The sequence below is a fragment of the Sceloporus occidentalis genome, unplaced genomic scaffold (genome assembly GCF_023333645.1).
Source record: "Sceloporus occidentalis isolate IW3139 unplaced genomic scaffold, rSceOcc1.0.p SCAF_24, whole genome shotgun sequence".
Taxonomy (NCBI): domain Eukaryota; kingdom Metazoa; phylum Chordata; class Lepidosauria; order Squamata; family Phrynosomatidae; genus Sceloporus; species Sceloporus occidentalis.
The window spans coordinates 1,734,928-1,761,503 of NW_028317004.1; the positions used below are offsets into that span (position 1 = coordinate 1,734,928).

General features: G+C 39.3%; 2 protein-coding genes across 2 annotated transcripts in view; both read right to left on the reverse strand.

Moving 5' to 3' along the window:
- Positions 1 to 5,346: 5,346 nt before the first annotated feature.
- Positions 5,347 to 7,187, reverse strand: LOC149300478 (large ribosomal subunit protein mL52-like). The gene is made up of 4 exons (XM_089484991.1): positions 7,057 to 7,187; positions 6,308 to 6,375; positions 5,827 to 5,891; positions 5,347 to 5,496 (listed from the first exon to the last, which is right to left on the reverse strand). The coding sequence occupies exons 1-4, from the start codon at positions 7,185 to 7,187 to the stop codon at positions 5,347 to 5,349; spliced, it is 414 nt and encodes a 137-aa protein (XP_089341117.1).
- A 2,521-nt stretch (positions 7,188 to 9,708) lies between these two features.
- Positions 9,709 to 26,576, reverse strand: part of LOC149300479 (capping protein, Arp2/3 and myosin-I linker protein 3-like) — a 36,765-nt gene continuing 19,897 nt past the window's right edge. The window contains exons 21-37 of the mRNA XM_089484993.1: positions 25,513 to 25,685; positions 24,843 to 24,911; positions 23,642 to 23,735; positions 23,181 to 23,276; positions 22,968 to 23,096; positions 21,728 to 21,841; positions 21,161 to 21,333; positions 17,958 to 18,045; positions 17,488 to 17,607; positions 17,296 to 17,359; positions 16,520 to 16,749; positions 16,267 to 16,367; positions 13,864 to 14,119; positions 13,678 to 13,767; positions 13,156 to 13,231; positions 11,426 to 11,541; positions 9,709 to 9,804 (exon numbers count right to left, since the gene is read on the reverse strand). Of these exons, the coding sequence (XP_089341119.1) occupies positions 9,709 to 9,804; positions 11,426 to 11,541; positions 13,156 to 13,231; positions 13,678 to 13,767; positions 13,864 to 14,119; positions 16,267 to 16,367; positions 16,520 to 16,749; positions 17,296 to 17,359; positions 17,488 to 17,607; positions 17,958 to 18,045; positions 21,161 to 21,333; positions 21,728 to 21,841; positions 22,968 to 23,096; positions 23,181 to 23,276; positions 23,642 to 23,735; positions 24,843 to 24,911; positions 25,513 to 25,685 (2,085 nt within the window). The remainder of the gene's footprint in view (positions 9,805 to 11,425; positions 11,542 to 13,155; positions 13,232 to 13,677; positions 13,768 to 13,863; positions 14,120 to 16,266; positions 16,368 to 16,519; positions 16,750 to 17,295; positions 17,360 to 17,487; positions 17,608 to 17,957; positions 18,046 to 21,160; positions 21,334 to 21,727; positions 21,842 to 22,967; positions 23,097 to 23,180; positions 23,277 to 23,641; positions 23,736 to 24,842; positions 24,912 to 25,512; positions 25,686 to 26,576) is intronic.

Below are 26,576 nucleotides of genomic sequence, written 5' to 3' on the forward strand. Positions count from 1 at the left end.
CTGCAAGAGAATAAAAGCATCTGAGGATAAAGTCGAGACACCATCATGACACCAATCTAACAATCTATTCTGCATGTGTAATCATTTTTGGAGTTCAATGGATTTTACCAGTTTATTGTACTCAGAAACCATGCTGAAGGATTCTGCAGGAGTGACCCTGGCTAAGGCCAAGCGGGATCTGTCTGAATCACGTGAAAGTGATATGTTATTGCCAGAAACTAATATGTGGATATATCCACATACTTAATGTATCTCATATTTGTCTATCAAATATGGTGGACGCCCGATATCTGTTATGTATATGTCTTGTTATTTCACAAAGATTTTAAATATTAATGATGGAACAACATGACACATTCTTTCTAACCCCTTATGATTATTGCAGCAATTGCCCCACCATTTCTGAAAAATATAATGAAGATAAAAAGTTGCTTGAGGGGCCATTTGTTATAATATGACTTAGTGAGCCTACTAAAATAGATAGATGTGCCCAAAGAATATTGGAAAGGTTCGAAGAAACCCCAGAACGATACAGTGTGTGAACAAAGAATATGTACATGGGTCCCTATCATGTAAAATGCCATTACATTTCAGCACAGGCTAGCTTAGATCGACATGTTAAGTTGCCTAAAGGATGTTTCTCTTGTGGTAATGTGTCATATTCATAAATACCCGGAAATATAACAGGAGGTTCGTGTGCCTTAAGTAGGATGGGTTTTTTTGCACCGCCTGCACCCTCCATCCCTGAGAGGTTTAGACGTAATACTATCCAAGGTGTAAGTGATGACTGTATATCTGATATGATGCTATTATCTAGGTCAGAATATGAAAGTCTTGGAGTATCAAAAGTTGGATGGGGTGGTCTGGTCATTTACAATACTTGCACCAGAAGGTCATTGAAAGACTGTTTCGTTTGTCTCGGAACATCTCTCAATCATATTATAATTTAAGCAATGTATAAAAAGTAGAAAAGAATAAAGACCCTCATACAGGAGTATCTAGAACGTGAAGAAGGTAGTGTAAAACGTCTGGGAAGGAAAGGAACAGCTCCCTTATTGTTCCAAAAAATTAGCAATTTTAAGGTTCTAAACTATTTCCCAATACTGTTTAAAATTAGAAATAAATATATATATATATAAATATATAGAAATATATATATATATATATATATATATAAGACTGTTAAGAAATAAAATAAATTCTATAATCTTTAAGCCACTTATTATTGTAATTAATTTATATGAAGGCTAAAATATCTAGCTCTGTATTAAATCCTCCCTTCTTAATTAAAGGTTTTTAATTTAAAAATCTATTCCGTTTCTTTCTTAGAAAAACTTTCTGTGTTATTTCCACCTCTCCTGTTGGGCTGGACTATATCTATACCCAGTGGCGGAACTACCGGGGTCGCAGGGGTCGCGACTGCGACCGGGCCCCGGCGGCAGGGGGGCCCAAGCCAAGGGGCCGCCCGAAATCTTTTTTCCGTTTTTTTTTTTAAATAAGGCATGCGGCCCGCGAGACCTCGAGGTGCGGCCCACGTAAGATCGGCAGCCAGGGCAACCGATCTTACGTGAGCCACACCTCAAGCCCTGCTACTTACTTGTGGGAGTATGTGTGTGATAGCATGGATGTGTAAGTGCTGGAACCTAGGCATGATGGGACTGTGATTGCTGTTGGGTATGTATGGGGTCTGCACATCACTTACAGCCACCCTGTACCAGCATGTACTGGCTGACTTGGCATGATAGGAGTGTGATTGCTAACAGCAATCACAGCGAGCACAGTCCCATCATGCCTAGGTACCAGCATTTACTGGTTGCCTGGGTATGATAGGAGTGTGATTGCTGTTAGCAATCACACTCCTATCATGCCAAGTCATATTGCTAATTTTGTCCAATTGTGTGTTACCTACTTTTATTAAACATGTGAGTTTTTATTATTATTTTTAAAGGTGGGGGTCATTTTCGGTTTTGGCAAAGTGAACCCTGAATGTTTTGGTCCAGAATTTTCATTTTAGTTCATCCCTAGAATAAATCTAGAGAATCCTGAATTTGTAGTCGCAAAACTTTCAAGGCCCAGAAATCAGTGAGAGGAAGAGTAAAGGTTTTGTGTCATTTTACTTTATTTTAATCTGCATATTTTATTAAAGGCCATATTTTTTGTCACAGTGAAAAATGAGTGCGGCCCGCACACGTATACAATTCTGATGAAGTGGCCCACTGCAGAAAAAACTTGGACACCCCTGGATTATGCCCTTTGTACATGCGCCCCTTTTTCTTTGATTTTTTTACAGATATGATTCAATATGCAAATTGAATTTGTTGAAAAAAAATTGTTGGGTAAAAATCATGTTTTTTTGGGGGGGGTGGGGGGGCCCTTAACAGATTCTCGCACCCGGGCCCTGAGGCGTCTAGTTACGCACCTGTCTATACCCATCATTTTAGGGGGGATTTAGGGCACGTGTTACAATGTCTGGGTACACGGTGTTTAATGCTCTTATTTCAGATGTTACCAAGATGCTCCAGTATTCTCTCTTTTACAGGTCTAATCGTTCTGTCAACATATTGAGAGCCACAATCAAGAAGGTAAACTACATTCTTAGAGTTGCAGTTCATAAATCTCGTAAGTCAATCCTGTTTTTGTACATGTGAATAGTTTTTTCATCTTGCACTGTCCACATTTAAAAAAACAAAAACAAACCCTGTTTTTTTTTTTTCTCTCTAGAAGAGGAAACCCACTTTGTTCTATTTTTAGTGTGGGGAGAACACTAGGAGCCAACATTCTTTTTAGTGTGTCTGCTTTTTTAAAAATAATCTGTGTTTTTTTGGGTAATACTGTTAGGGATATTAATGAGACAAAATAAGCAAAACCAATATTTTATCACATACGCAAAATAACGACGCTATCAAATATTGTAGTACCACATCCACAATATGAATTTAAGGAGATACCCTATATTTTATCTCCGATCCTAAATTCTTTCAGATCGCCGAAAATTATAATTCAAATTAGATAGATATCGCCACGATAGTCAATCAAAAATATTTATTTATTGTGAATACAATTTATAAATGTCATAATTGTTTAAGATACACCAATGTTTTTCTAAAATCTTTTTATATGATTTGCTAATTTGGTATTATATTGGGTAAAAAAAAAAGAGGAGCTGTAATCTTTCTTATGATACCCCACCTTCTTTTTCTTTTCTTCCAGTAATTGCGACCTATCCATTTTTTTTACCCGTCTAAAGCGGTTTTCTATATTCTCTGCTGGGTAGTGTTTTTCTAAAAACTTATCTACATGGATCCTGATTTTATCTCAAAATCTTCCTTCCTAGAACAATTCCTTCTTATCCTCATCAGTTGTCCTTTAGGGATATTATCCAGCCACATAGGGTGATGGCAGCTTGTGTATTCTATATATCCATTTTTATCTGTAGGCTTGGTGTAGTTCCTAGAACATATAATATTATCCTCAACAAATAATTCAACATCTAGGAATTCTATAGATTCTTCTTGTATGCTTAAATTATATTTATTCGTGTTAATGTGATCAATAAATAAATGTAGACCTTCCAGTGTACCTTTCCATATTATTAAAACATCATCTATGTACCGCTTCCATAGCACCGGGTCTGCACCAAAAGGGTTCCCATCCCATATACATTCTTTCTCACATTCTGCTACGAATAGGATGGCATAGCTTGGTGCAAACCTGGTGCCCATGGCAGTTCCACAGAGTTGTAAATAAAAATCGTTTTCAAACCAAAAAAAATTGTATTTGAGAATAAAATTGAGAGTTTAAGATGAAATTTTTTTTGCATTGTGTTCATATTCTCGTCTCTTGTATTTTGTCTATCACCTCTAGTCCCTGTTCATGTTCAATCACTGTATAAAGGGATGCAACATCCATTGTTGCCCAAATCCAACCCGGGGACCAATGTATATCTTTGAGCGTATTTAGTAAATGCATTGTGTCCTTTAAATACGCTGGGATTATTGGGACATATCAATGTTTTAACCTGTGCTATGGTGAAGGGGTTAAATCATACGTCAATGGCTTTAGAAGAGATGTTGTAAGATTTAAAGGGTATGCAAGAAGCTGTATTACAAAACTGAGCAGCTATAGACTATCTTCTATTGAAACGTGATTATGGTTGTGAATACTTTGCTGGTCTATACAATAGCATGTACAGTCCCTTAGAAAATTGGTCCAAGGTATAAAACAAGACATGGACCATGGGTGGTGGGATTGGCTGTTTGTACGGTTACCCAGTTGGGGATGGGTAACAACTTTGTTAAGTAGCCTAATTGCTATTATAGTAGTATGCCTATGCTTATGTTGCTGTATCCAATGCATTCCAAATCTTCTGAAAATGTACTCAACTATCTGTAGAGAAAAGTATTAATATGCTAGATCATGCACAAAATGTTTTTTGCAAGTAGATGAAGCAGAATTATTAAGTGCTTGAAGCAAGCGATTTGTCCCACTTTTATTTTTTTTTATTTTACAGAACACAGATAAAATGTAGTTGTGGGGGGCTGAGTCTGGACGGGAAAATAGTGGTGAAGAGATAATAAGAAGTCCTGCAGGAGTAATTAGTACTCTTGAAAATATTCCGTCCAGAAATCAGCTTACTCACAAAAGGAGAGACTGTGGAAGAATACAGGATGAACTCTTTCCCATATCTTGTTCTCCTAAAAGTGCACGTCCACACTATTATCCGATAACAACGGTTGGCTGGAACTAGGTACATGGTTTTTTTGGATGCAACAATAAGTATCTATTGCCCACCCTTGTACTCTGTTATTCTGTAGATATGCTGCTTATAAGGGCATACTGCTACTTTATGTAAAATGATTGGATAGTGATAAGCATATAAATACAGCCATAAAGCGCCGTAATAAACAGAGATCTTATTATACATACACTCCTGTCTGTGTGTCTGATTTCTCCCGACCCGCTCGATAAAGATATCTACATAATTTGGAACCCCAGGGTATAGAAGTACTCGGAAATTCTCCGACACCATGATGCTGAGACAACCCTAATACAATGAGTGCATCTTACAGGAGGACGTTCCTTTCCAGCCTTTGCATTGGCTTCCTAATCACAATACAATCCCAGCGGGGAAAAAAAAAAAGGTGTCAGGGGGAGTTGTAAATGATTCCACCTTTAATCAAGTAAAGTGGCAGTTACAGGGAAATTACATTAGCACTTCCACCAGTTTCGATAGCTTGGGAAAGGGAGCAGCTCCTGTTGCTATACAGCAGGAGACACACACGGTGTGACTCACAGGTTAGAATCTCTGTACTGAAATCAATGAGTCCAAAGTAGTGGTCATGGAATTTAATGGCATTCTGCTTTCTTTTTGAAAATTGCTTTAGGCTTTAACTGCATCTTCTTTTTCTGCACTTGTTCCTCCTCGAGAGCTTGCTGTTTCTCTCTCCAGTTTGTCAAACCAGCTTCCATTTCTGTGCTAAGAAGAATCACACGACGCTGGAACAAAGAACACAGGATCACTGATAAAGTATATTCACCTTAGACCGTGTCAGTCTTGTTTTTCACCTTTAGTTCACAATAAAAGTAAAGGTAGAGGCTGACCAACATGCTTCCTCATCAGCCTCACATATAATTGTCAAAGAATGAGGCTGTACTAGTCCACTCCAGCAAACCACTTATCCAGTGGTTCTACGAAAGTACTCTCTCTCCCTTATAGTTGTTACATAGTAACATAGTTCATTACTGAGAATCACTCCATGCTCACCCTAACAACGACCTACAGCTCTTTTCTTTCAAACACAAAAGCTTCCAGCATCACAAACTTACAGCCAATGCCTCTCGTTCCTCCTTTCTTCTAAGGTGGCCTTTCCATGTTGGGGCAGGACGTCCATCTGTAAATCACCAAAGTATAGAGTTAGAAGCCGCGGCACAGATATTAACTACTATACCAAAAACCCACAATAACCTTGGAGAATAAAATCTGCAGTCATACAGAACACGGCAGAAACACAACTGGCTCTGCTCTCTTGACCAGATTAACACACTGCCCACATAATATCTTTTGTTCATATGACAATATGTTCAGTAGTTTTATAAACATTCTGTAACGCTCCCCATACAACATAAAAAAAATGTTACATACATATTGTAAATGCAGTTATAAACTCCTTGACAATGGGACATTTTTCAGACAGAAATGAAGCTTTACTTACTTGGTTACAGTAAGCGCACACTCCATCCTACATTCTTTACATATATCAACTATTGTTCTACACTTTCCATTATAAGCCATTCTTATTGATATTACCTGCAAAACTCCAGTCCGGGAGATCAGTCAACGGGCCATATTCAGAATTGCTGCGAGCAAAGCCATTTCTGAGAAAAAGATACGAGATGTGACTGTTCAATAACGTCAGTCCCTGCCACGTCTTAACTTCCTGGGCAATTATACGTAAACTATTATAATTAACGAGCCAACCGAACATCTTACCTTATCCTCCATTCCTGCCCTGCACATAGGGGCGTGCTATTATGCAGAGCCCTCTTTCTTACACATACTGCCGCTCTGCTCCGTAACGCAGCTAACAACTCTAGATGCCTTACTGAAAATAAAGCAGAGATGCTACTTATTACAAACAGAATTAGGGCAGCGCAGTACATACATTCACTGTATCAGTCAGCCACAATATCCATAGTAACGGGATGCAGGATACGACGAAACTACATAAATCAGCAGAGCACATCATTCTAGGCGGAATTTGTTCATAAAGTCACATCACCATGCGCTACTATTTGACAGAGGAGGTTGTAGCTAAAGGGCAACTAAGGTATAGTAAAAATTCCACCCCTTCCACTGTGACTGCCACACTTCATCTGACCTCTGTATATATAAGCACTTGTGCGCTGCAATTACATTAAAGTAGGCCTTATCAGCAGTAAAGCTGAAAGACAAAACACTATATGACTAGAATATAAATCGCATATACTTGTTGAGTGTATAAGACAGAAAACCTTAAGGCAAGTTGAGAAACTCATGATATGGATGAGGGTGCTTACGGCTTAACCTTCAATGTGCAAACACTACGTTTATAAAACAGTTTATGAACTGCCCTTATATCACGGCTATGAGAAAGAACAGGTGCGTAAACTGAAGCACTCCATCCTCTACCTATCAAGGGCGCCGCCATCTTCCTTTCCTCCTGCAATGCCCGCCCTCTGACGACATTTTAGCTCAGCCAATTAATGCACGCGGTAAAAACGCTGCCACGCCGTCCTTTCGTTTCCCGCCATGTTGGTGGTGGCAAAACGTCCACGTCTCAGCTGTAGACGGGACGGAATAGCTTGACACGCGTTTGGCTTTGTAAATCGCTGTGTAATGTGTATTAGGAGAACGCAGGGGCTGTCGATAGAATAAGGTCCTGAACTTCTTTAAAATTAATGTATCATGCACTTCAGTGTTACGGATCAGTAGTTGGTCACACATACATCATAATAATGAGATAAAACACGGATATGCCGGTGTACGCCTAGAGAACAAGGGGTCTTTAATAGAAATCAATACCTTTTAAAAGGCGAACATGGAAAAAACGGTCCCCTAAGCGTTCAGGACCAGCTGAAGACGAGGCATCTGAGGTCCCAAAAGCTTTTGTTGCTTTAGATGTTTTTCTGTGCAGTCATGTTTGAATAATAAAGAACTTTACCAGTTGCAATAAATATACATTCTACATTCTGACCACTAGGTGGTGGTGTTTCCTAGCAACAGATTCAAGAAGCCTGCAGTACCAAATGTTTGCTGTTGGTGGCGCCATCGGTTGAGTTAAAAGATGCGTCTTTATAACATTTCTTTGGCTGTAGTAGTTCCGCTGCTGTTAGTGTCATTTTATTTAAGTGGAGAATTAGAGAGGTTATAATCTACAATGTAGAGAATGCAGTAATTTTAATGAAACGAGTCTAATGATGACTAATAGTAAGAACAAAATAGAAAAAGGGCAGAATTGCGATTTAAACTAAATTTGTATTTGATTTCATTTTTTATAAATATAAAATACTTTTATGCTAAAATGTAAGGATATGAACAGACATTTCATTTTGTACTGAAAGTACCTTTAACTGAAGATAATGCAGTTGCTAGGCAACCCATGCGATGGAGCCATTGCAGTGATTAATAAAAAAATGAAATATTAAATTACAGCTGCTCATTGTCCGTGGACTAAGGAACAGTGATTATATCTAGATATGAGCTCAAAGCTACTTTCACAGCGGATTATTCCATGCTTCAGTCCGAGTATGTGGTCCATTTATGCCTGTAGTACCTAAATTAAGGTTTGTATCCATCTGCAGTAGAGATCACAAGACAAACCAAGCAGATCTGCAGAAACACATAATGCTGCAGAATTAAAATGATCAGATACTATACTGTGCTACTGCTTGTGCAATCTATAAACTATTGGAGATGATTACATTGTCATACATGACGGAATGTATAATACCAGTCGCAATGATCCTTGGACTTTAATGTATCCTAAAAAAAACAACTAAAAAAAAGGATTTCCTGAAAATGTATATTTAAAAAAAACCTAAACATTAATTGGTGAGCGTCCTGGTCCTCGGGGAAAGGTTTGCATTCTCCAACTTGTCTCCTCTCCCCAGAATAATAACATGGTGAAGTGTTGGAATTCTATACAGATCCTGTTGCTTTATATAGTCACCTACCTTTAGTGAAGTTTTTTCTATCATCCGTATCTTCTCGATTTAAAGTATACCCAGTCTTGTTAAGTAGATAGTTCCAGTGCCGTGGATGTCCACCATTTCCATCATTACAGCTTATAATATAACACAGATCCCCAACTTTTTGCAGACAACAAACCTACATACTGCATTCATCTTTAATAAATACCATTGCACTTTAAAGCATAAGATTCTTAGCGCTTTCATCTGATCGTCTAGTTAATGAATGTCCTGTTGAAGACCTGGATGTGTGTTTCCATCAAACATAGAATTTGTTGGCAGATAAGAACATTCAGCCCCCCCAGTTGTCCCATTTTTATGATATGATGTAATATGAGGTAAAGACTCAGACCTTTTTCATTCCTTGGTCTAGTCTTAGAATTCATGATAGCCATATGCCTATGCCATGCATATTTAAATTCACTATTGGCATTAGCCTCAACATGAGAAAAACATTTTTTTTCTTTAGTGTTTTATTAATGTAATAAACTTAAGTCTTACGTTTAAAGTAAACCATTGTGTTTTGTGCACATAACGGTTAAAATGTCATCAGTGAGAAGAATTTGTTCAGAGAAGATTTTTAGGCAAAGCATTTGATAGTCTCAAATGTACATGTGGAACTGTATCAACTTTAGATGCACTAATAGTCTTTATCAAACTGAACCACTTAAGAGTAGCTGGTGCTGAACCACTTAAGAGTAGCTGGTGGTCATCAAACTACTACTGCATATTTAAGTTTAATCAGGACGTTCAATTGTCAACCTTGCATTTTCCAGCAACAATGAAAGTTTAGATGGATCACTGAATAATTACTATTACCAAGTCTGTCCGGTGGAGGATCTCAATAGCAGTATTGGCGTTATTGAGAAGAAACACATTTTAATGATAGCATGAACTTTCCTCTTTAACTACTGATGGATACTAAAAGTCAAAACCAGGAATAGACTACATAATACGTGAGACAGGGATGAAACTGAACAATCACAGTATAAAAGGATAGCGGACAATGGGCAGTGAGGGATCTCCAGGAAACGTTCTATCTAGCAGGAGAGCATTATTCCTTGCACTTGGCTCCTCCTGTAATGTTAGATTTTTATTTAACATACACATATAATGTAGAGAGATATACATATATACACATAGTCCAGGAGTTATTAAGGTTGGGAGTTTTATTAAGTGTTGCAAATGATGCACAGACAGATGTTGTTGTCCTTCCATTAAGCCACAAACTCAGGCTGATCTCTCCAGTGCATTTCAGAGACAAGATGACTTCTCCTAGTTCATTCCAGGCATGGCTCCTGGGCTTGCTGATGGTGGTGCATCAAGCAGAGGATGGCAGGCTCTTTACATCTCTCTCTTTGGCTTCTAATAGGTAATAATATATAAACATATACAAATATATATAAATTAAATACAGTGACACAGTTCCCATACAAACAGGTAATATATTTCTTCTCATTATACATTTTCCAAGCCACTGCATTTTCTGGCTTTTCTCTATTCTCTTCACAAAAAAGTTAATTTGTAATTTTTTTGCATTAACTATGCCCTCCTTTAAACCCTTTTAGGCCTTATTTCTTGCCTAATCATCTCATGGACATCTGATGTGCTTGACTTTTTTCACGTTTTTTTCTAGGTTGTATCATAAGACAGAAGATGTAAATCTGTTTATCTAAGTTTGTGATTCGTTAATAAATATTACGTGTGGATTCTATTTCTGTATCTTGTAACAAACTGGAAGTCATTGTGATACCAGGTTAGACAAAGCACTCTAGCAACAACCCCAGCTTGTCTGAGCTAGCTCACAATTTGCTTTTCCCCCAACTCGATTCCTCTTGGTTTTCTCAGCCCACCAGGTGTAGTACGATCCTACTTATCCTGAAAACCCACCAGCAATGTGGCGCAATCCATGGTTTATGGCATCACCACTTTGGGGCACTTTCTGTTCATTCGATGCCAAAGTCATGCGGGTACCATTCACTGTCGGAAGAAAACAATGATAGTTGTTCCTTAGGACCTCTACCTCATCCATGCCCTGCTAAAGGGCTCATTTTACACACAGTGTACACAAACTAACTCAGCATCATCTTGTGACAGCTTACACATGCTCAAGTGTAATGCTTCACCTTTACATCGCTCACTGAGGGCAGCAAGTTTCTCTACTCACTACCTGATAAAGCATAGCTTACATAGGAAAACTAATAACTTTCCTGTGGATAAGATACATTTGCAGTGCATAGTGAGTAAGGCAAGAGTCATCAAAAAAGGGCTAGTAAATAAAAAACAAGTGATAGTACAATTACAGTCACTGGTGCGTTGCCATGAATCATAATCTATAGTGCACTGAAATTTTACAGTTTCCACAAATATGTGATGCAAAAGAGGAACTAAGCAAAGTAGGCAGGCAGGGCTATGGTTCATTGGTTGGCTATTCCCTCTCTCCAAAATAATCCCCATCTTCAATACATACAGTACATCTCTATCCATTACAAAAGTACAGCCACCATGATTTGCCCTAAAGCACTAACAAGGAAATGTCATCGCCACTTTAGTGTTTAGTGACTTTAGCAGGCTAACCAAACTTTACCTTTAGTTTCAGCCTACGAGAAACTTTCATATCCTTCAGGTTTTCACTAACTGAGGGAGAACAATCTTCTTGCAACTATGCCCTATAATTTATACTACAGAAGCATAATACTTGTGTGGTGGCAGTAACAAAGTTACCAGAGGGTGGCGGTTCTGCTGAATCACATGACTGCATCCGCCGGGATCGCTGTGGCTTTAGAGGAGGCTTGCGCACAGGAGGAGGAAAATCTGAGAAAAAAATTATGGTGATGAAATGAGAATTAAAATACTCAAACAATGGTAGGATGGGAAAGGATACGGAGTAGGGGATGGAAAAAGACAGAATTGCTGGGAAATGAAAAGGGAAATGGTTTGTGGTAGTAGATCAGGAAAAAAGAGAATTGAAAATGTTACAGAATGGAATATGGGATAAAAGACAGAGTTGTGGGTAAGGGTGAGTGAGAGAGGGTGCAGTGTATGGTGGGCAGTCTTTGCAATGAACATTGGGCTGTTCCCACCTCCCCCTTGGGGGGCCGCTTCTTTCCCAGGCTCTCTGTTTCGTGGTCTGGGCACTGGGATTTCCTTCCTGGTCTCCTCAGCACATTCCGTATCACCGGGCCCCCCCCCACAGGACACCTTCCTACCCCGTGGGGCAGCGACCGGCCGCATTTCTGTAGGAGGGGGGCAGGAAACATTAAGACCCCCCTGAAAAGACAAGGTTGGGGAGCTAAATGAATAAATAAATGGGAGGTAAACATTCTATAACACCATGTGTCTGGGGCAAGTTGAGTTAAATAATATATGTGCCAAGATAAGCACCATGCCAGTAGTCCTGTTTGTATTAGTATGTAAAGAGAACGAGATTATCTTTTCAACGGTCTCCATGTGCCTTAGTTATCTTTTTGTTGTCTCTATCGGTTACGTCCCATAGCTTTCTTCTGCCAGAAAGAGATACTAAGACATGGTTCTACTTGGTTTACTTTACCTAAGATCTTTTACTCTCATGTGACAGACTTTATGTCACGTTTCAGTAAGCTAGATTTGCCATTGAAGTTACTGGTTGCAGGAGAGTTGTGGTTTCATTGCAACCAACTTCATTGTATATTATGAATAGCCAACCCCACTGAACTTTTGCAGCAGATTTGTGTCTCCTCAACCATTGAACTATGCTTTATGTGGTGCCAAATCAGCTGCACGTGCAATGGGGAACTTTCCAGGGTTGGCCCTTCATAATACTCAATGAAGTCTGTGAGTTGAAAAAGAAACACTCTTTCCATACTTTCGAGATTAAGACCAATGGGACAGAACCCAGCATTTTGTAAGTTTAGTCAATAGTCGGTTCTTTGTTATCAAAGAGTGAATATGCATTTGTGTATATTATTTTTAATTATTTGCCATATAATTATCTCCATGTCTTAATGGTGTCTTTAATATGTCTTCCCAATGGACTTTGTTCGGTAACCCACCACTTGCTTCAGTTTATATTCCACTGGAAGCACAGGTCTCCCAATGTCTTCTATGTGCTTATGGGATTGTTACCTCATCTCTTGATAAATTCTTCTGAGTGTTTCTGTCTCCGTTGGAAAAACAAGGCTGTCTGTCCTCAAACGTAGCACCCTCCTCTGAGAGACACAGAGAGAGAGACAGAGGAGGCACAGGAGAAAGACCAACAAATGTGAAAGGAAGAGGTGCACATACAGAGAAGGATTTAAGCTACACAGATGACACAGATAGTGGAAGAGGAGAGACTAAGATCACTGGTGGAAAGAGAGTGTGGGGAATGAACTGAGTGATGAGAGAGGGGCAGAAAATGGAGTGATAGAAGGAGAGAGATTTGTTGGATGGAGGTGAATAAATACTTACCCCCGTCCCCAGAGGAACGACGCCTGTCATCAGGAACACAGCTAGTGCCCACGGAGATATCCATCTGAAAATGGCACTATTTAATTTCATCAAAACCTATTATTCACAACTCACAGTAGTATCACTAACACGCATTAACGCTTCATACACTATGGTAAGATATCAACATAATTGAATTCATTCATTAGTCTTATTGTCACCTCATCACTCATATCATTGAATCCCAGACATGCCTAGACATTAATACATGCATGACATCATATTTGCCAATAAAAATTATTTCACCCCATAAATTCATTTTAATTTAAGTAAATAGCATATTGCATACCGCCACACCTATAGTATAGTTGTGTAGCTGTTTGTCATCATTGCATCCAGCCCATCATCTCTAGAATAAACTACAACTTTTAATAATATCCAGTCTTTGATAATGTTTTTACATATTGCTCAACAGACGTTGTGTTATATTATCATTTGTTGCCAAGTACTTATGATAAAAGCACTGCATCTTCCTACACGTACCTCCCTCCACACACGGCCTCCATCCATCCCAGGCAGAGGAACACCACGTACTCTTGCAGGCTGAACCTCCTCCTGCGGCTGCTCACAGGACTGCAAATAGGTGAAAATACACATATATGTTTTTGTTGTTACCTTCCATTTTATTTTTTATCCCCCCCCCCTGTAAGCTTTCCTTCCACCACTCACCGGTGTTCCACGGCCAGGCAAACCCCTCACACTTCCTATATTTGGGGCTTCTGCTCCATTTGTAGCTAGTGTCCCATTGGTAATTTGGATCCCTTCCAGTTTCAGGTGTTCTGTAACACTTTCTGGTCCAGGAGAAGATGGAGGAACAACTCTCCCTCTTTCACGTTTTGGGGTTCGGCTTCTGCGGAAATGGAAGAGACTCCTGCGGCGCCTCTTTGGTGGCCCTTCTGTGTCCCCTGAAGGGGCCGAAGAGATACTTCAGGGAAACAAAAATGGAAAAATAATAATCCTATTGATATATTACAGAATATCTGGTAACATTATATTTGCCCTGTCACACAGATATATGGATGTGGACAGTGGGGGATCCTGTTTTACACAGTGCAGAGCAGCAAGTTTTACATCTGGCAAGCTATTCAACAAGCCGATTTCTAGAACCAAAAAGCAGGAGAGTGTGTATATAGCCAGCCGTTTTCTATTAAGCTCTGCCCAGTGTAGGCAGGGTAAATAGTATTATAATTTAATTCTTGCATTTCCATTATATGTATTAGTGTATTTACTTGTACACATTGTACAATATTTATTACAGGGCTGTTTTTATCTTTTGTACCCTTTGTGACAATGGCTGTTTAAACGCTTCTGCAGTAGCTGTAATTTTCTTCTACCCAGACAATTTATATATTGTTTTTTGTGACAAGAAAGGCACGAATAATGGTGTCTTTAGACACCATTATTTTGATCATATCATCTAATTTACTATAAAAATATATAAAATATAGTTAAACATTTTAAAAAAGTACCTTTGAAAAATCTTTTTTACTCATCTACAAAGGCTAATGAAAAAAACTGCTAAATAGATTATATTTGTCCTAAGTTTAGAAATACCATGTTTTTATGGTTTATTGCTTTTTTTTTTCAAGTTATAGGGCAATAAGTACAAGTAGTGGTCAGTCTGCCCCATGTGCTATATGGGACATCTTTGAAGCTGATGAGTTCAGTTTACCACCATCAAATTGTATATTTTTGAAAACCAGACACCCCAGGGTATTTGAATGCTAATATTTTAATTATTTTCTTGCAATAATGCTACTAGCAGGCTTTGTCAAACTTTTGTGTTTTTTTTCACACACGTATTTCAGGTATGTATTTACAGCTCCTGGTATATGTGTCAAACAACACCCCAATACGTGTTCAGCAACATCTCATTCATACAGTGATACCACCCATGCATGCATTTTTGGGGATGTTTGGGGTGTAAAAGGTCACACCTGGGACACGCACAATTCCCCCAGTGCCCTATTTGGGACATCTTTGAACCTTGCTAATTCAATTTACCCCATCTATTCATATATTGTTGAAAATAAGCCATGTCAGGGTATTTCAATGGCTAATATTTTAACTCTTTCCATGCACTAATTCTACTACCAGCCTTTGTCAAAATGTGTAGTAGTATTGAGTGTTTTTTTCACACATATTATAATTCAGGTACTAATTTACAGCTTCTGGTATATGTCACTTTAAAACAACATCTCAATATCTGTTCAGCAACACCTCCTGAGTACAGTGATACCACACATGCATTTTGGGTTGATTGGGGGCTGAAAGGCCACATTTGGGAGGTGCCCATTTTTCAATTTGTCATTTTGACATCTGGTCATTCTGCCCCATGTGTTATTTGGGACATCTTTGAAGACAACCAATTCAGTTTTCTCAAGTTAAGTAGACACTCCGGGGTATTTCAAGTGCTAGTACTTTAATTTTGACATCTGGTCAGTTTGTGCCCATGGCCTATTTGGGACATCTTTGAAACCAGCTAATTCAATTTACGCCATCAAACCATACATTTTTGAAAACTAAACACCCCGATTGTTTCAAATACTGGTATTTTAACTGTTTGCATGCCAGGATTTTTTTAAATTTTATTGTACTGATCACATCATTGAGCTGAGCTCCTCGCTCCAAGAGTTAAAGGTCCGTACGAGCTACTCTATCTCATTTTTTTCTTTATTTTCTCTTTCCATCTAATTACATCACTGTTTTTCTAACTGGGGCAGATTTATGCAGAAGTGGACAGTGGCACATTCTGGCCTAGGGTGACTAGGCCTATGGCAGCCGCAGCATATGATGTCATCACTTTTAGGGCACTGTTCTAGTTCAGGCCTATGGCAGCACTAATGATAAATACATCACAGTACAAACTGATATATTCTCGTGAATGTATACATGCACTGACTTATACACACAGTCATACACTGACAAACTCCCAATAACCATCAAACACATACACAGACTGATATATATATATATATATATATATATATATATATATACACATACAAAGAAACTCAAGCTTGCACACACCTAAAGTCAGCCCTAACAATCAAAGTCGGCTTCAAGCAGTACCTGTGTGACTGTGTCAGTACTGTGCGATGGAAGAAATCATCCAGTCCCTCGTCTAATGCAGTGTCAGGTCGTACCTCAGTGTCAGAAGCAGGACCACGCACCTCAGGGTTAGAACAGACATTTATTCCCAGTGAAACCTTGTGAGATATTCTTTTAATCACTGAAATGGCCCACAGACAAAATAATCTTCTAATGTATTAGACTACCGGTATTTCTACCCATTTTGAGTCCTATCTTGCCACCCATGCCTTACCTTACTACCTCCTGGTGCCCGTCGGGTTTGCTGTTTTGGTCTGTCTCGTGTTTGATGCTGCAGTTTGCTGCCTTCTGTGGGGAGTTCAGAGAGACCTTCCAAAGACACACTGAGAGAACGAGACAGCTGACTACTAGCAGACGAGGAGAGTGCAGGTGGTGAACTGAGGTCTCGTGATCCTGGAGACCCCAAATCCAACGTCCTGGGACTCAACTCCTGCTCACTCACACCTAATAGATGAGGGTGTAAGAATGTAAGAGTGGGTAAGCAAACAAGTCTAATCAAGTTTTATGACAGATACTTGATAATGTGTTATACAGTCAGGGTTTACTACATAATGATTAGACTGGCTCCACTATTCTGTGTAATCTGTCTCTTTTTTCCTGTTTAAGTTAATGCTTACAAACAGTTTTAATGGATCTTTCAGAAATCCCATTAGGTGCTCTGAAGCAGTAATGGGTTTCCATTTAGTACTACATACAGTTGTTCCCTAAATGTTTGATAGCTCATATGTAAACAATGTCCAGCACTGTTCTAGGTTGTTGTCGATTTCAACTTTAGTACTCATAACCTTCAGAATTAATATGTTCGGTCAGTTGTACATTACAATGAAATATTAATATTTGACCTCACATTCTTATGAGAGACAAGCAAAGACATTTCATGGAGAGAAGTGAAAGCAAATCGATGTGTATGAAAGTACTGAACAGCCACAGTGAAAGGACAAAACCTTAGGAGTGTATGAGTTGAGAAAAACAACGTTTTAAGGAGCTCACTGATAAATGCAGAGACTGGCCGGATTTTCCTGCCTTGGAGGCGTTTCTTTATCACCATAGTATCCTGAGGAAATATACAAGAGTAAGAAAATGGAGGCATTACTAAAGGAACATTGACAAAGATGGCGTGTGGGAGCCCATGGGAATTGTGTAATGGTAGCAGCATCAATTTGTGGTTTCTAAGTCACTTACAATGCTGGTGAACATTTCTCCCTCGTGAGATTCCTGTTTCCTTGGGGGAGTTTGGGTGTAATATCCCAGAATTCTCTGTTCCTCTTCCATCAGACTCTGCAGCTGGGATCTGTGACGGGACTGAGAAATGGGATTGAAGAGGTTGCAGAAAGGAAGAGAGCAGGATATGAGTAAGAACACTTCGTGTGGGTTATCCCCTTGTCATTGGTGATGGAAATCTTCCCAGTTCTCTAATATTTGCCCTTTTGCACAAAATGGACAACATTAAAATATCATCCACATTTTCCAGTGTCCAATGCCATCTAACATGATCCAGTCATATGGTCAGATATACTTGCAATTACTCTGACTTTAGTGAGCAAGGAAGATGGTATAGTTTATGGGTTACTAAATTTGTATGGGACGAGGCACCAGCAACAACATAGGAAAAAAGCTATAGAGTCTGTCTTTCTAAACTCCAAGAAATTTACCAGTGTCCTGTGTGTTCTTTGCATTTCCTGCAGAACTTGTTCGAGAACGGAATTACTGAGACGTGTCATAAGGGAAAGTTGAGCACCTCTGCAACAAAACAACAAAATATGGCATAATATCACAATAGTACCTTTTAGTTACTTCACAAACCTATTATGTTTTACTTCTATGCAGGGTTGTAACAATCATGTTTGTAGGTGTTGCAACTGTGACCAGGCCCGCCACTGTGACCAGGGTCCTTCAACCCCTTTCAAAAGCCGCTAGTGGGGGGTAACACCTACAGTTAGCAGCACACAGAGTATAGAAATAATCCAATCTCATCAGATAATCTCTTACACCCTCTCCATGCACACTGTCTGATCGAGCATGCAGGAAGTGACATCACATCCATTTCCTGCATGTTGGATCAGTCTGCTTGGAGGGAGAGGGACACAGACAAACTGTTTGGAAGCTAAGATGGTACAGGCAAACTGTTTGGGGCTAATATGCCACAGACAAGCTATGTACACATGTATCTGTAAATGTACGTGTATGTATTATTAGCATGAGTATGTACTGTATGTTTCTTAATGAGTGTGTACATTTTTGTGACAATGTGTGTATGAGTGCCTGATGGGGCCAATTGGATCACTTTGCTTAATCTGTTCCACAGGCAAGAAGGTACCAGCACTTCCCTATCTAAAAGCTTCTAATGTGTCCATGGATTGGATGATTCCCAACGCAAGTGGCTCTCACCGTGACGTTAAGGGAAACGTGAACATGAAAAGGGTTAATGGCAAAAACCAGCCCACAGGCTCACTAGCCGCTCTCCCCGCAGGGCCCAGAGCAACACCTTAACCCCAAACCTGTTCACCCCACGATCCCCAAACTTTTTTCGCTGCCACCATCAAGTTCTATTAAAGGTTTTAAAAACACCTAAGGAGGCTTCGGTAACCCCCTGAACTGCTCAAACTATAGAAAGATCCCACTTCCAAATTATAAGAAATGGTAACGTGATAACTACGGCTATCCCCGGAAGTTAGAAGTTCAAATTGGGAGCACAAAGACAGAATTGATTAATGTATATTTAATTTGACAAAAATAGTCACAGTGCTTGACAAAAATAACGGTAAAAGAGACAGAAATACATACAAAACAGTTTAAAAATACAAAAGTAAAACAATCCGTGGGAATTTCTTGATGTTAAGGTCCCTTGCCAAAATATAAAGAAATTTATAAAGTTTGAATCCCAGATTCCTATTCTTATAGAACCCTTGTTACGTTTACTCTGGGAGTCCACCCATTTGGTGTCACGTGGGGAGAGGAGTGTGTAGCCCAGGCACTTTACGACCTGAGTTGTAAAACCTGGCAGCGAACTCCAGCCTGATATTTTAATCAATATTTGCTGTTACGGCACCATGTACGTTAATAACTCTGAGGTAATCGTGCCCACCATGTTTTTAGAAGTGTACAGGTACCAAACACCCTCTACCTACCTGACATCTAGGTAACCTATTATTTTTTCCCAGGCCCTGCTTAATTCCCTCCTGCCATGTTTGATGTAAATCTGAAGGGCACACAGTCAACACAGAGAACATCTTCATGTCATGAGCCTACTATGGAACCTTAACCATATTTCTCAAATCATAAATCTGAAGCTCTGCTGTGTCCCCCTTGTGACCCCAGTGCCTGGTCCCCTGTAAGAGTTTATGGCACCCAGGAAAGGACATCTGGTATCCTTCGAAGACGCCCTGTGTAGGTGCTGTTCCTGCCCTACTGATTTTATGATAGGGCCTGCCAGGACACCGGATAACATTTATGGCAAGATGTGGCCTAGGAAAAACTATTTTTTCTTCTTCATGCAAGATGCCTTGTTAACCCTTTAACATAAGCATTTTGCATGACATGCATGACATGCATGACATAAGCATATGGCTGTCCTGAATCTAAGACTAGGCAAAGGTCCATTTTGGTAAAGACTGACAAATGGTTGGACGAGTTTGGTGTCATAGAACTTGACTGGCTCAAACAGAGCCCTGGCCTCAACCCCACTGAACTCATTTGGGATGAACTTGAACAGAGATTGAGAGTCAGACTTTCTCATCCAGCCCCTAGCCTCACAAATGCTCTACTGCATGAATGGGCAAAAATCTCACATAAACACTCTAAATTCTTGTAGAACACCTTCTCAAAAGTGTAGAAACTGTTATAGCTGCAAAGAGGGTACCAAATTCCAAAACCTAGAAACACAGACTTTCATGGCAGGTAAGTACCATCCAGCCATATGGCTGCCTGATTTTCTGCTGCAAAGACTCAAATCATATCCAGTCTTTGTCTTAGATTCAGGATCCATATGCCTATTATATGCATGTTTCAATTCTCCCACTGTATTAACTTCTACTAGTAGTGCTGGGAGGCTGTTCCATTTATAAAACACCATCCAAATGAAGTAGACATCTTCCTATGTCTACTGCCTGTGCAAGTATTTTCTCTTTAGTTGAAGCGCAGTCTGAGCAGACGTAATAAGTATTTTAGAAATAATTAAAAGAATCACTTAGCCAAGCATTGTTTTGGATGGTTTTAGCATGATATATTTATAGACTTAGTTAACATACTACTGCTGTATATTTTATTTATATTGCTCCCTTGCCTTTGAGAATGTTTGTTTAATTATTAGTGTTCGTGAGATACAATCTCAATGTGTGCATTTCTGTATTGTAATATGCAGTGTATAATTAATTGAATACTGTGGTTTAGTGATCACTGCGACTGGTAATGTTAGACTGCAGACAATAATATTATTTCTTTCAGTCTACCTTTTAAATCGGTGAATTGGTCTTCAAAGTCTTAAATAGATACATTGAGTTATTGAAAACCATCTACACTAGAGTTTGTTTTCTGTTCGAGTGTTTTGTAGAAGAAATCTAATATTTTACACCAAGTGTGAGGTACTTTAATTGTACTTGACTTGTACTTGTATATTAATTGTACTTGAATATCACCCTTATACCATATTTTCCCTAGGTAAGTGTATCTGGGTGAAGAACTTTTGTGGTGTGTGCTCCTGTGACACAGACAAGCTGTTTGTGGGCTAAGCTATTTGGGAGCAAAACTGTTGGGAGCAAAACTGTTGTCCAACCTGCGGCACACAATCATGTCAGTGCTCAATGCAGTTGTAAAAATATCAATATCAACAAAAAATAAAGGACATTTCCTTGCTCACCGTAGCTTGCTGTGTATCTCATTCCCCACTTGTCGAAGCATATCCCGTATTTGTGGGAAGCTGAGTCCATGCTGCTCTCTTAATCTGCAAAGCATTGCGCTTCCTCTCTGGGCATCTCGTGCAGCCCCTGGGAATAGGTCTTGGGTGGCTTCCCACATGGTGTCTGCAATGTTCTGGGAAAGAAAGGAGTAACATAAAGGGATTAAGTCACTAAAGCAATGGTTTGCAGGAGAGCTACAGTTTCAACTACCTGACTTAATAAGCATTATGAATGGCCAAACCAAGTAACCTTCTACTGCAAGGAAAGCATGGCACAATCTGTGGGGTGGCTTTCAAGAAATATCTCTCCCTTTCTTAGTTGCCCCTGGCTTTTCTGGCTCTATAATGTATAATGAATTTGTTGAATTGATGTTCCCGCTCTCTTGCAAACGTACACTTTAGTTTATAAACCTCAGTGACAAGAGGGCAATATTACAGAAATTAAAAGTAGAAGACCACCTATATGAGGTAGGAAATATCCTGCTGGTGGGTCTATAGGTGAGTCGCACCCCACTTTTTTTTTAATACCTGAAGTTCCCTATCAACTGCACGAGACAGCTCATATGAAACAGTTTCCAAGAGGCGCTGAGCAGGACCTGAAGGAGACAGCCAACTTCCTGCTTCCAGAAGACGTGGCAACAGCTATGAACAGAGAAAGGAACCCAACATGGGAAGTAAAATCTCGTAGACACTCCAATTTCCCTAAATCCAAGATTAAACCACAAAGTTTCACAGGGAGACGGCTTGACCACACCAAACAAATACTGATGAATACTTTTTATTATAAACTACTGTTCATCCCAGCTAAAGCTGGAAGACAGAGTAATTCCAACCGGGGCTCTACAACATCTACTGTTCATTGAATCTTGCAACCTTTTATATTAGCTTTCAAAAGGAAGTATCAGCATTTTCTTTAAAGTAAATATGCACAGAATCAATATGCTTATTGTGTGTAATGGTGTGTTATGTTCAGAATTTATAAAGGTGCAAAGTTTCCAATACAGTCTAGGCAAAGGCAAGCATATAAGAATATGTTATTTCTTGAGTCCTTACCCATGGGCATTCTCATTTGCATATGCCACTTAAAAACACTATAAAAAGGTTTTACTCTATCCTCGCTTTTCCTTCAATGACAAATAAGAACAGATGATTTAAACACCAGCAGGTATGTAAAAGTTATTATTAAAAAAAGACATTTAAAATCAAAGCCGAAATTGAATGTACCTCTTAGCTGATATTCAGATTCATGCTACTGACCATAAAATCACTGCCCACATTGATTAAGCCGTCATTAATTTCATCAATTGAGCCATCTTTTGGTTGGTGTAAATCACACCTTTTTTAATACTAAATGTTTGTTTTTCTGAGTTGTATCCATCCAAACTAGCAGGCTCAGTTACTTAAACATGATGTGTACTTATTTGTGCCAATTACAGATCAAACCTGAGAATTAGTAGCTTAGATAGTCCCTAAAACGATTGTATGCTCAACCAAATAAAAAAGCAAACAAACAAGGTAAATACTAAAAATATACAGCACAAATTTATGCGCACTTGCAGTTAACTTGTGTTTAGTGAGGCTGAGTTTATGAGCCAAGTCCCTACACCAGCCTGCAGAACAGCAACTGCATTGAAGTGTTTGTGCCCAGTTGAAGCCTAATGCATTCAACACTACCCAAGTTGTAGGTCCCTAACTCTGTGTTGATAAACAAAAACCTAGGTGAGCAACAGTACAGACATTAAAAACAGTTGAATAAAAAGAGACTCACAGCTCGACAGTTTTTAGCATCTCTCAGTAGCTGTCTCGCACATATTATGTCTTCTTGAACAGTCTCGAGATCACAGGAACGCAGAGCATTGATATGATCATGTATCATAACAGACAGAGTGTGCAGCATCTGTGATACACAGAGGGAGAGTTTTACTAATAAACATTGGGTTCAGAGACACGGAGAAAGACAGTGAAAGGAGAAGCGAAGTACCTGTTCGGCACTATTTGTCACACCCTGTTGGAGGCGTAGGGCTCTCTGGTCAGAAACAACCAAGGTCTGAGAATTCCGCAAGAGACAGCTGTGAATCTGAGAAGGAGATGAAACAAGAAGCAGAAAAGTGACCCCCCAGCGAAAACCTAGAACAACTAGAATTAATATTTTTGTCACAAGAGAGATTAGAGGCTTAATTTATTTTTCAAGTAAGAGAAATTAGTGTCAGCAGAAGGGCTACAGGTGGAAAGAAAAACATTCACCAGAGGCGGTAAGAAAATAGAGTATACAGAGGAAGAGATCTTTATTTTCATGATAATGTAGAGGAATATGTGTTCCATTAGACATAGCCCATTCTGAGGAATGTTGTCCCATAGAGGGTCCAAAGGAGATATCCCATGTTTAAGGACAGCATGATGCTTAGGGGCCCTATTTATGAGGTCAGTGTTGTAATATGTCACCTTCCTCCAGGCACTTTCTGCTCTCTCAGGATGCCTCTGATATGCTTGACAGATATCTCCCACAGGGAAGGACATAAAACGCAAGCTTCGATTCCTAGGATGAGATACCCAGATAAAAGAAACAACAGGGGTTAGGATTACATGAAAAAGCAGATAACTGGAATCTTAGAAGAACAAAGAAAGTGAAGTGTAGGTCTTGGGAGATCATCACTTTTATGAGCTGTGTGCACCTAGACATCTTGCTAACCGAGGAGCTCAGTGAGGTGACACTGCGGTAGTGTGTGTAAGCTGCACTGAAGATAGACTCCTCGCGATGTGAGTGAATAAGAGTGTGTGAGGGGTGTGTGTGTATTAAGATATGGTGTTAGAGTGTGTATGTTATTATAAGATGTTGGTGTGTGTGTGTGTTAGAGTGAGTGAGTGTGTGTTAGTGTATGATTCAGCGTCTATGTAAATGCATGGTGTTAGTGTGTCTGTTGGCGTACTGCCTGAGTCTAGTATTTCTTTGGGTGCAGTATTCTCTCTATAACTAAAACACATGCATGTACTAAAAACCAAGCACTCACATACACCATCTCCCTCTCCCTTGCACCACAAACCCCTCACTCTCTAAAACCGTACAATGTTACACACACTCATGGTAACACCATACACTAACACCCACACCCACACATGCTAACACTTAATAGTAACACACACGCTCATGCTAACACTATACACTAACATAACAGACATACTCTAAAACCATTTGCTGAGACACACTCATTCTAACATAATAAACTAACACACATACGGTAACACACACACTCTCTGACATCATACATTAAAACACACACTCCAGCACCGTACACTTACACATACATAAATACATACATATACACATTCTAACACCATAGATTTCCACATACATATACCCACACTCTCCCACCATCAGTGCAACTTGCACAGTTGTCCTTCCCCTTCTGACCCTCCCTCTTACCTCACAGGGAGCCCTGTCTCCAGTGCTGCTCATACTCGCTGTGTGAGCTGTGACATTGCTGCTGCACCACTATAGCAGGGTCATATAAGTGACCCTGCTGGTTGGCTCGGTAACATGTTGTACCCACCTTACATTTTGGCTGGACAGTCATTGTTGAGCCTTAAACATTATTATATGTTGTACATATGAATGATGTCAAAAATAATTTTATGTACCACTTACTTCTCCAGAGCCCGTGCTACATCCATGAATCCAGATGCTGTAACTGCATTCTTGTCCCAAAGCACAGACCTAGTATGGGACACCAATTACACAACAACATAGGTTGAAGGAACACGAGAAATTATTAGATCATTAGAACTGCAGCATTTCACGTACCGTGATATTATTAACCTACTGTACTCACTAAAGTACTAAGTACATTTTTACCAATACATTTTGTTAGCCAATTGGCTAAGGAATGTATAAGCGAAAAATGTTTAAGACCCCCCCATTTACCTGTATGTCCTCCATAGGGCATAACACACTGTTTTACTTCTACACTATATATTTTTTCTTTGTTTTATTTTTCATTGAATGGAACACACGAGCGCCCCCTAGTGGACTTTTTGCTGTATTACTTCAACACCCGGAGAGTGTTGCTTAAGGGTTGCAGCTGTGGTTCCAGATACACCAGGAAGTCATTAAGGTTGATTATTCCTACCATTCACTATCTTATTCCCTATACTGGTTTTTCTCACTTTTTTCACGCATGTCCTCCATAGTATATCTGAAATAGCCTCACATCATTGCTACAAACCCCTGTATCTTTTTTTGTACAGTGACTTGTTGACTTGTTATAAATAAAGGGATTTTATTTAGGGTTATTTCCGCATAATAGTCTTACACTCACCGTAGAGTGGTGTTTATCTGCAAGGTTTTACCCAGCATCTTGGCTCCGATATCCGACATGTTATTACCACTGATATCCAGCTCCTGCAGAGAAGTGTTACTTCCAAGAGCATTCAAAACAATGCAGGTACGAGACTTTAAACGGGAGTCTGCAAGAGAGAGGGACTGAAGGGACTGAGAGACAAAGAGGAAAGAGAGTTAGAGAGAGAAAAGAGAAACGCTTATGAGTTGAGGAAAGCAAGAACAGACTTCCATATAGTGGCATGTCTTTTTGTGCTGTATAGCTCTTTATGTCTCAGTCTGTGTAGTGTTACGGAATCCTGCATGGTGTCCTCTAAGTCTATGTGGTATTAGCCTGCATATTGTTGTCTTGCCTCCCTGTATGGTATTGGATAGTTTTGTATGCTGTCAAGCGTTGAAGAGTCATTTGACATTATTTAAACATTCTTGAGTGATCAAGACTCAAATATTCAATACCTAATATCTAGTTTCATAGTATGATTTTGAGCATATAATGTTTATAAAACCATTGAGCCAATTGGACAATGATTCAATTGGTAAAAAACTATTTTGTTGCATCGACTTATGTGCATCTTATCTGTTGTTTCTTTAGGTTAAGTACAAAATGGGTTACTTGCTATGTAATGCAATCAAATTCTTTGTTTCTCTAAAATTGCTGCATTTCTAATACATTTATACAAATCAATGCAGTGTCATTATTTGTCGAGCAACTGCATCAGTTTTTCAAAACAAACTACCCAGATATATTATTACAAACATCTGCTATGCTTGAGAGGCTAAGTTCTGTTGATTTATGCATAGCTGGTATGCAGCCATCACTGCCAAGCCTCTCTCAAAGTCTTAACATGAAATATCAAGATTTTGTAGTTAATAAAAATTGCAATTTTTGTGTCTTCGTTGTTTTAACTACTGCCCTAGAAACCAAACTCTACAAATGGCTGCATTTCAAAGGGAGATCAACTAAGCATTTAATGATACATTCCATTTAAAATTGCTGAGTAGCCACTTCCGCGTCCATATGATTATATGCCAAAAGCATCTGGG

Bases quoted from the DNA above. Each gene is read 5' to 3' on its own strand.
- LOC149300478 (XM_089484991.1), bottom strand. From the start codon at position 7,187: ATGGCGGCGCCCTTGATAGGTAGAGGATGGAGTGCTTCAGTTTACGCA. The intron at 6,376-7,056 runs GTAAGCACCCTC...TCTTTTTCTCAG, and splicing joins TGCACATTGAAGGTTAAGCC to AAATGGCTTTGCTCGCAGCA. The intron at 5,892-6,307 runs GTAATATCAATA...GGTGATTTACAG, and splicing joins CCCGGACTGGAGTTTTGCAG to ATGGACGTCCTGCCCCAACA.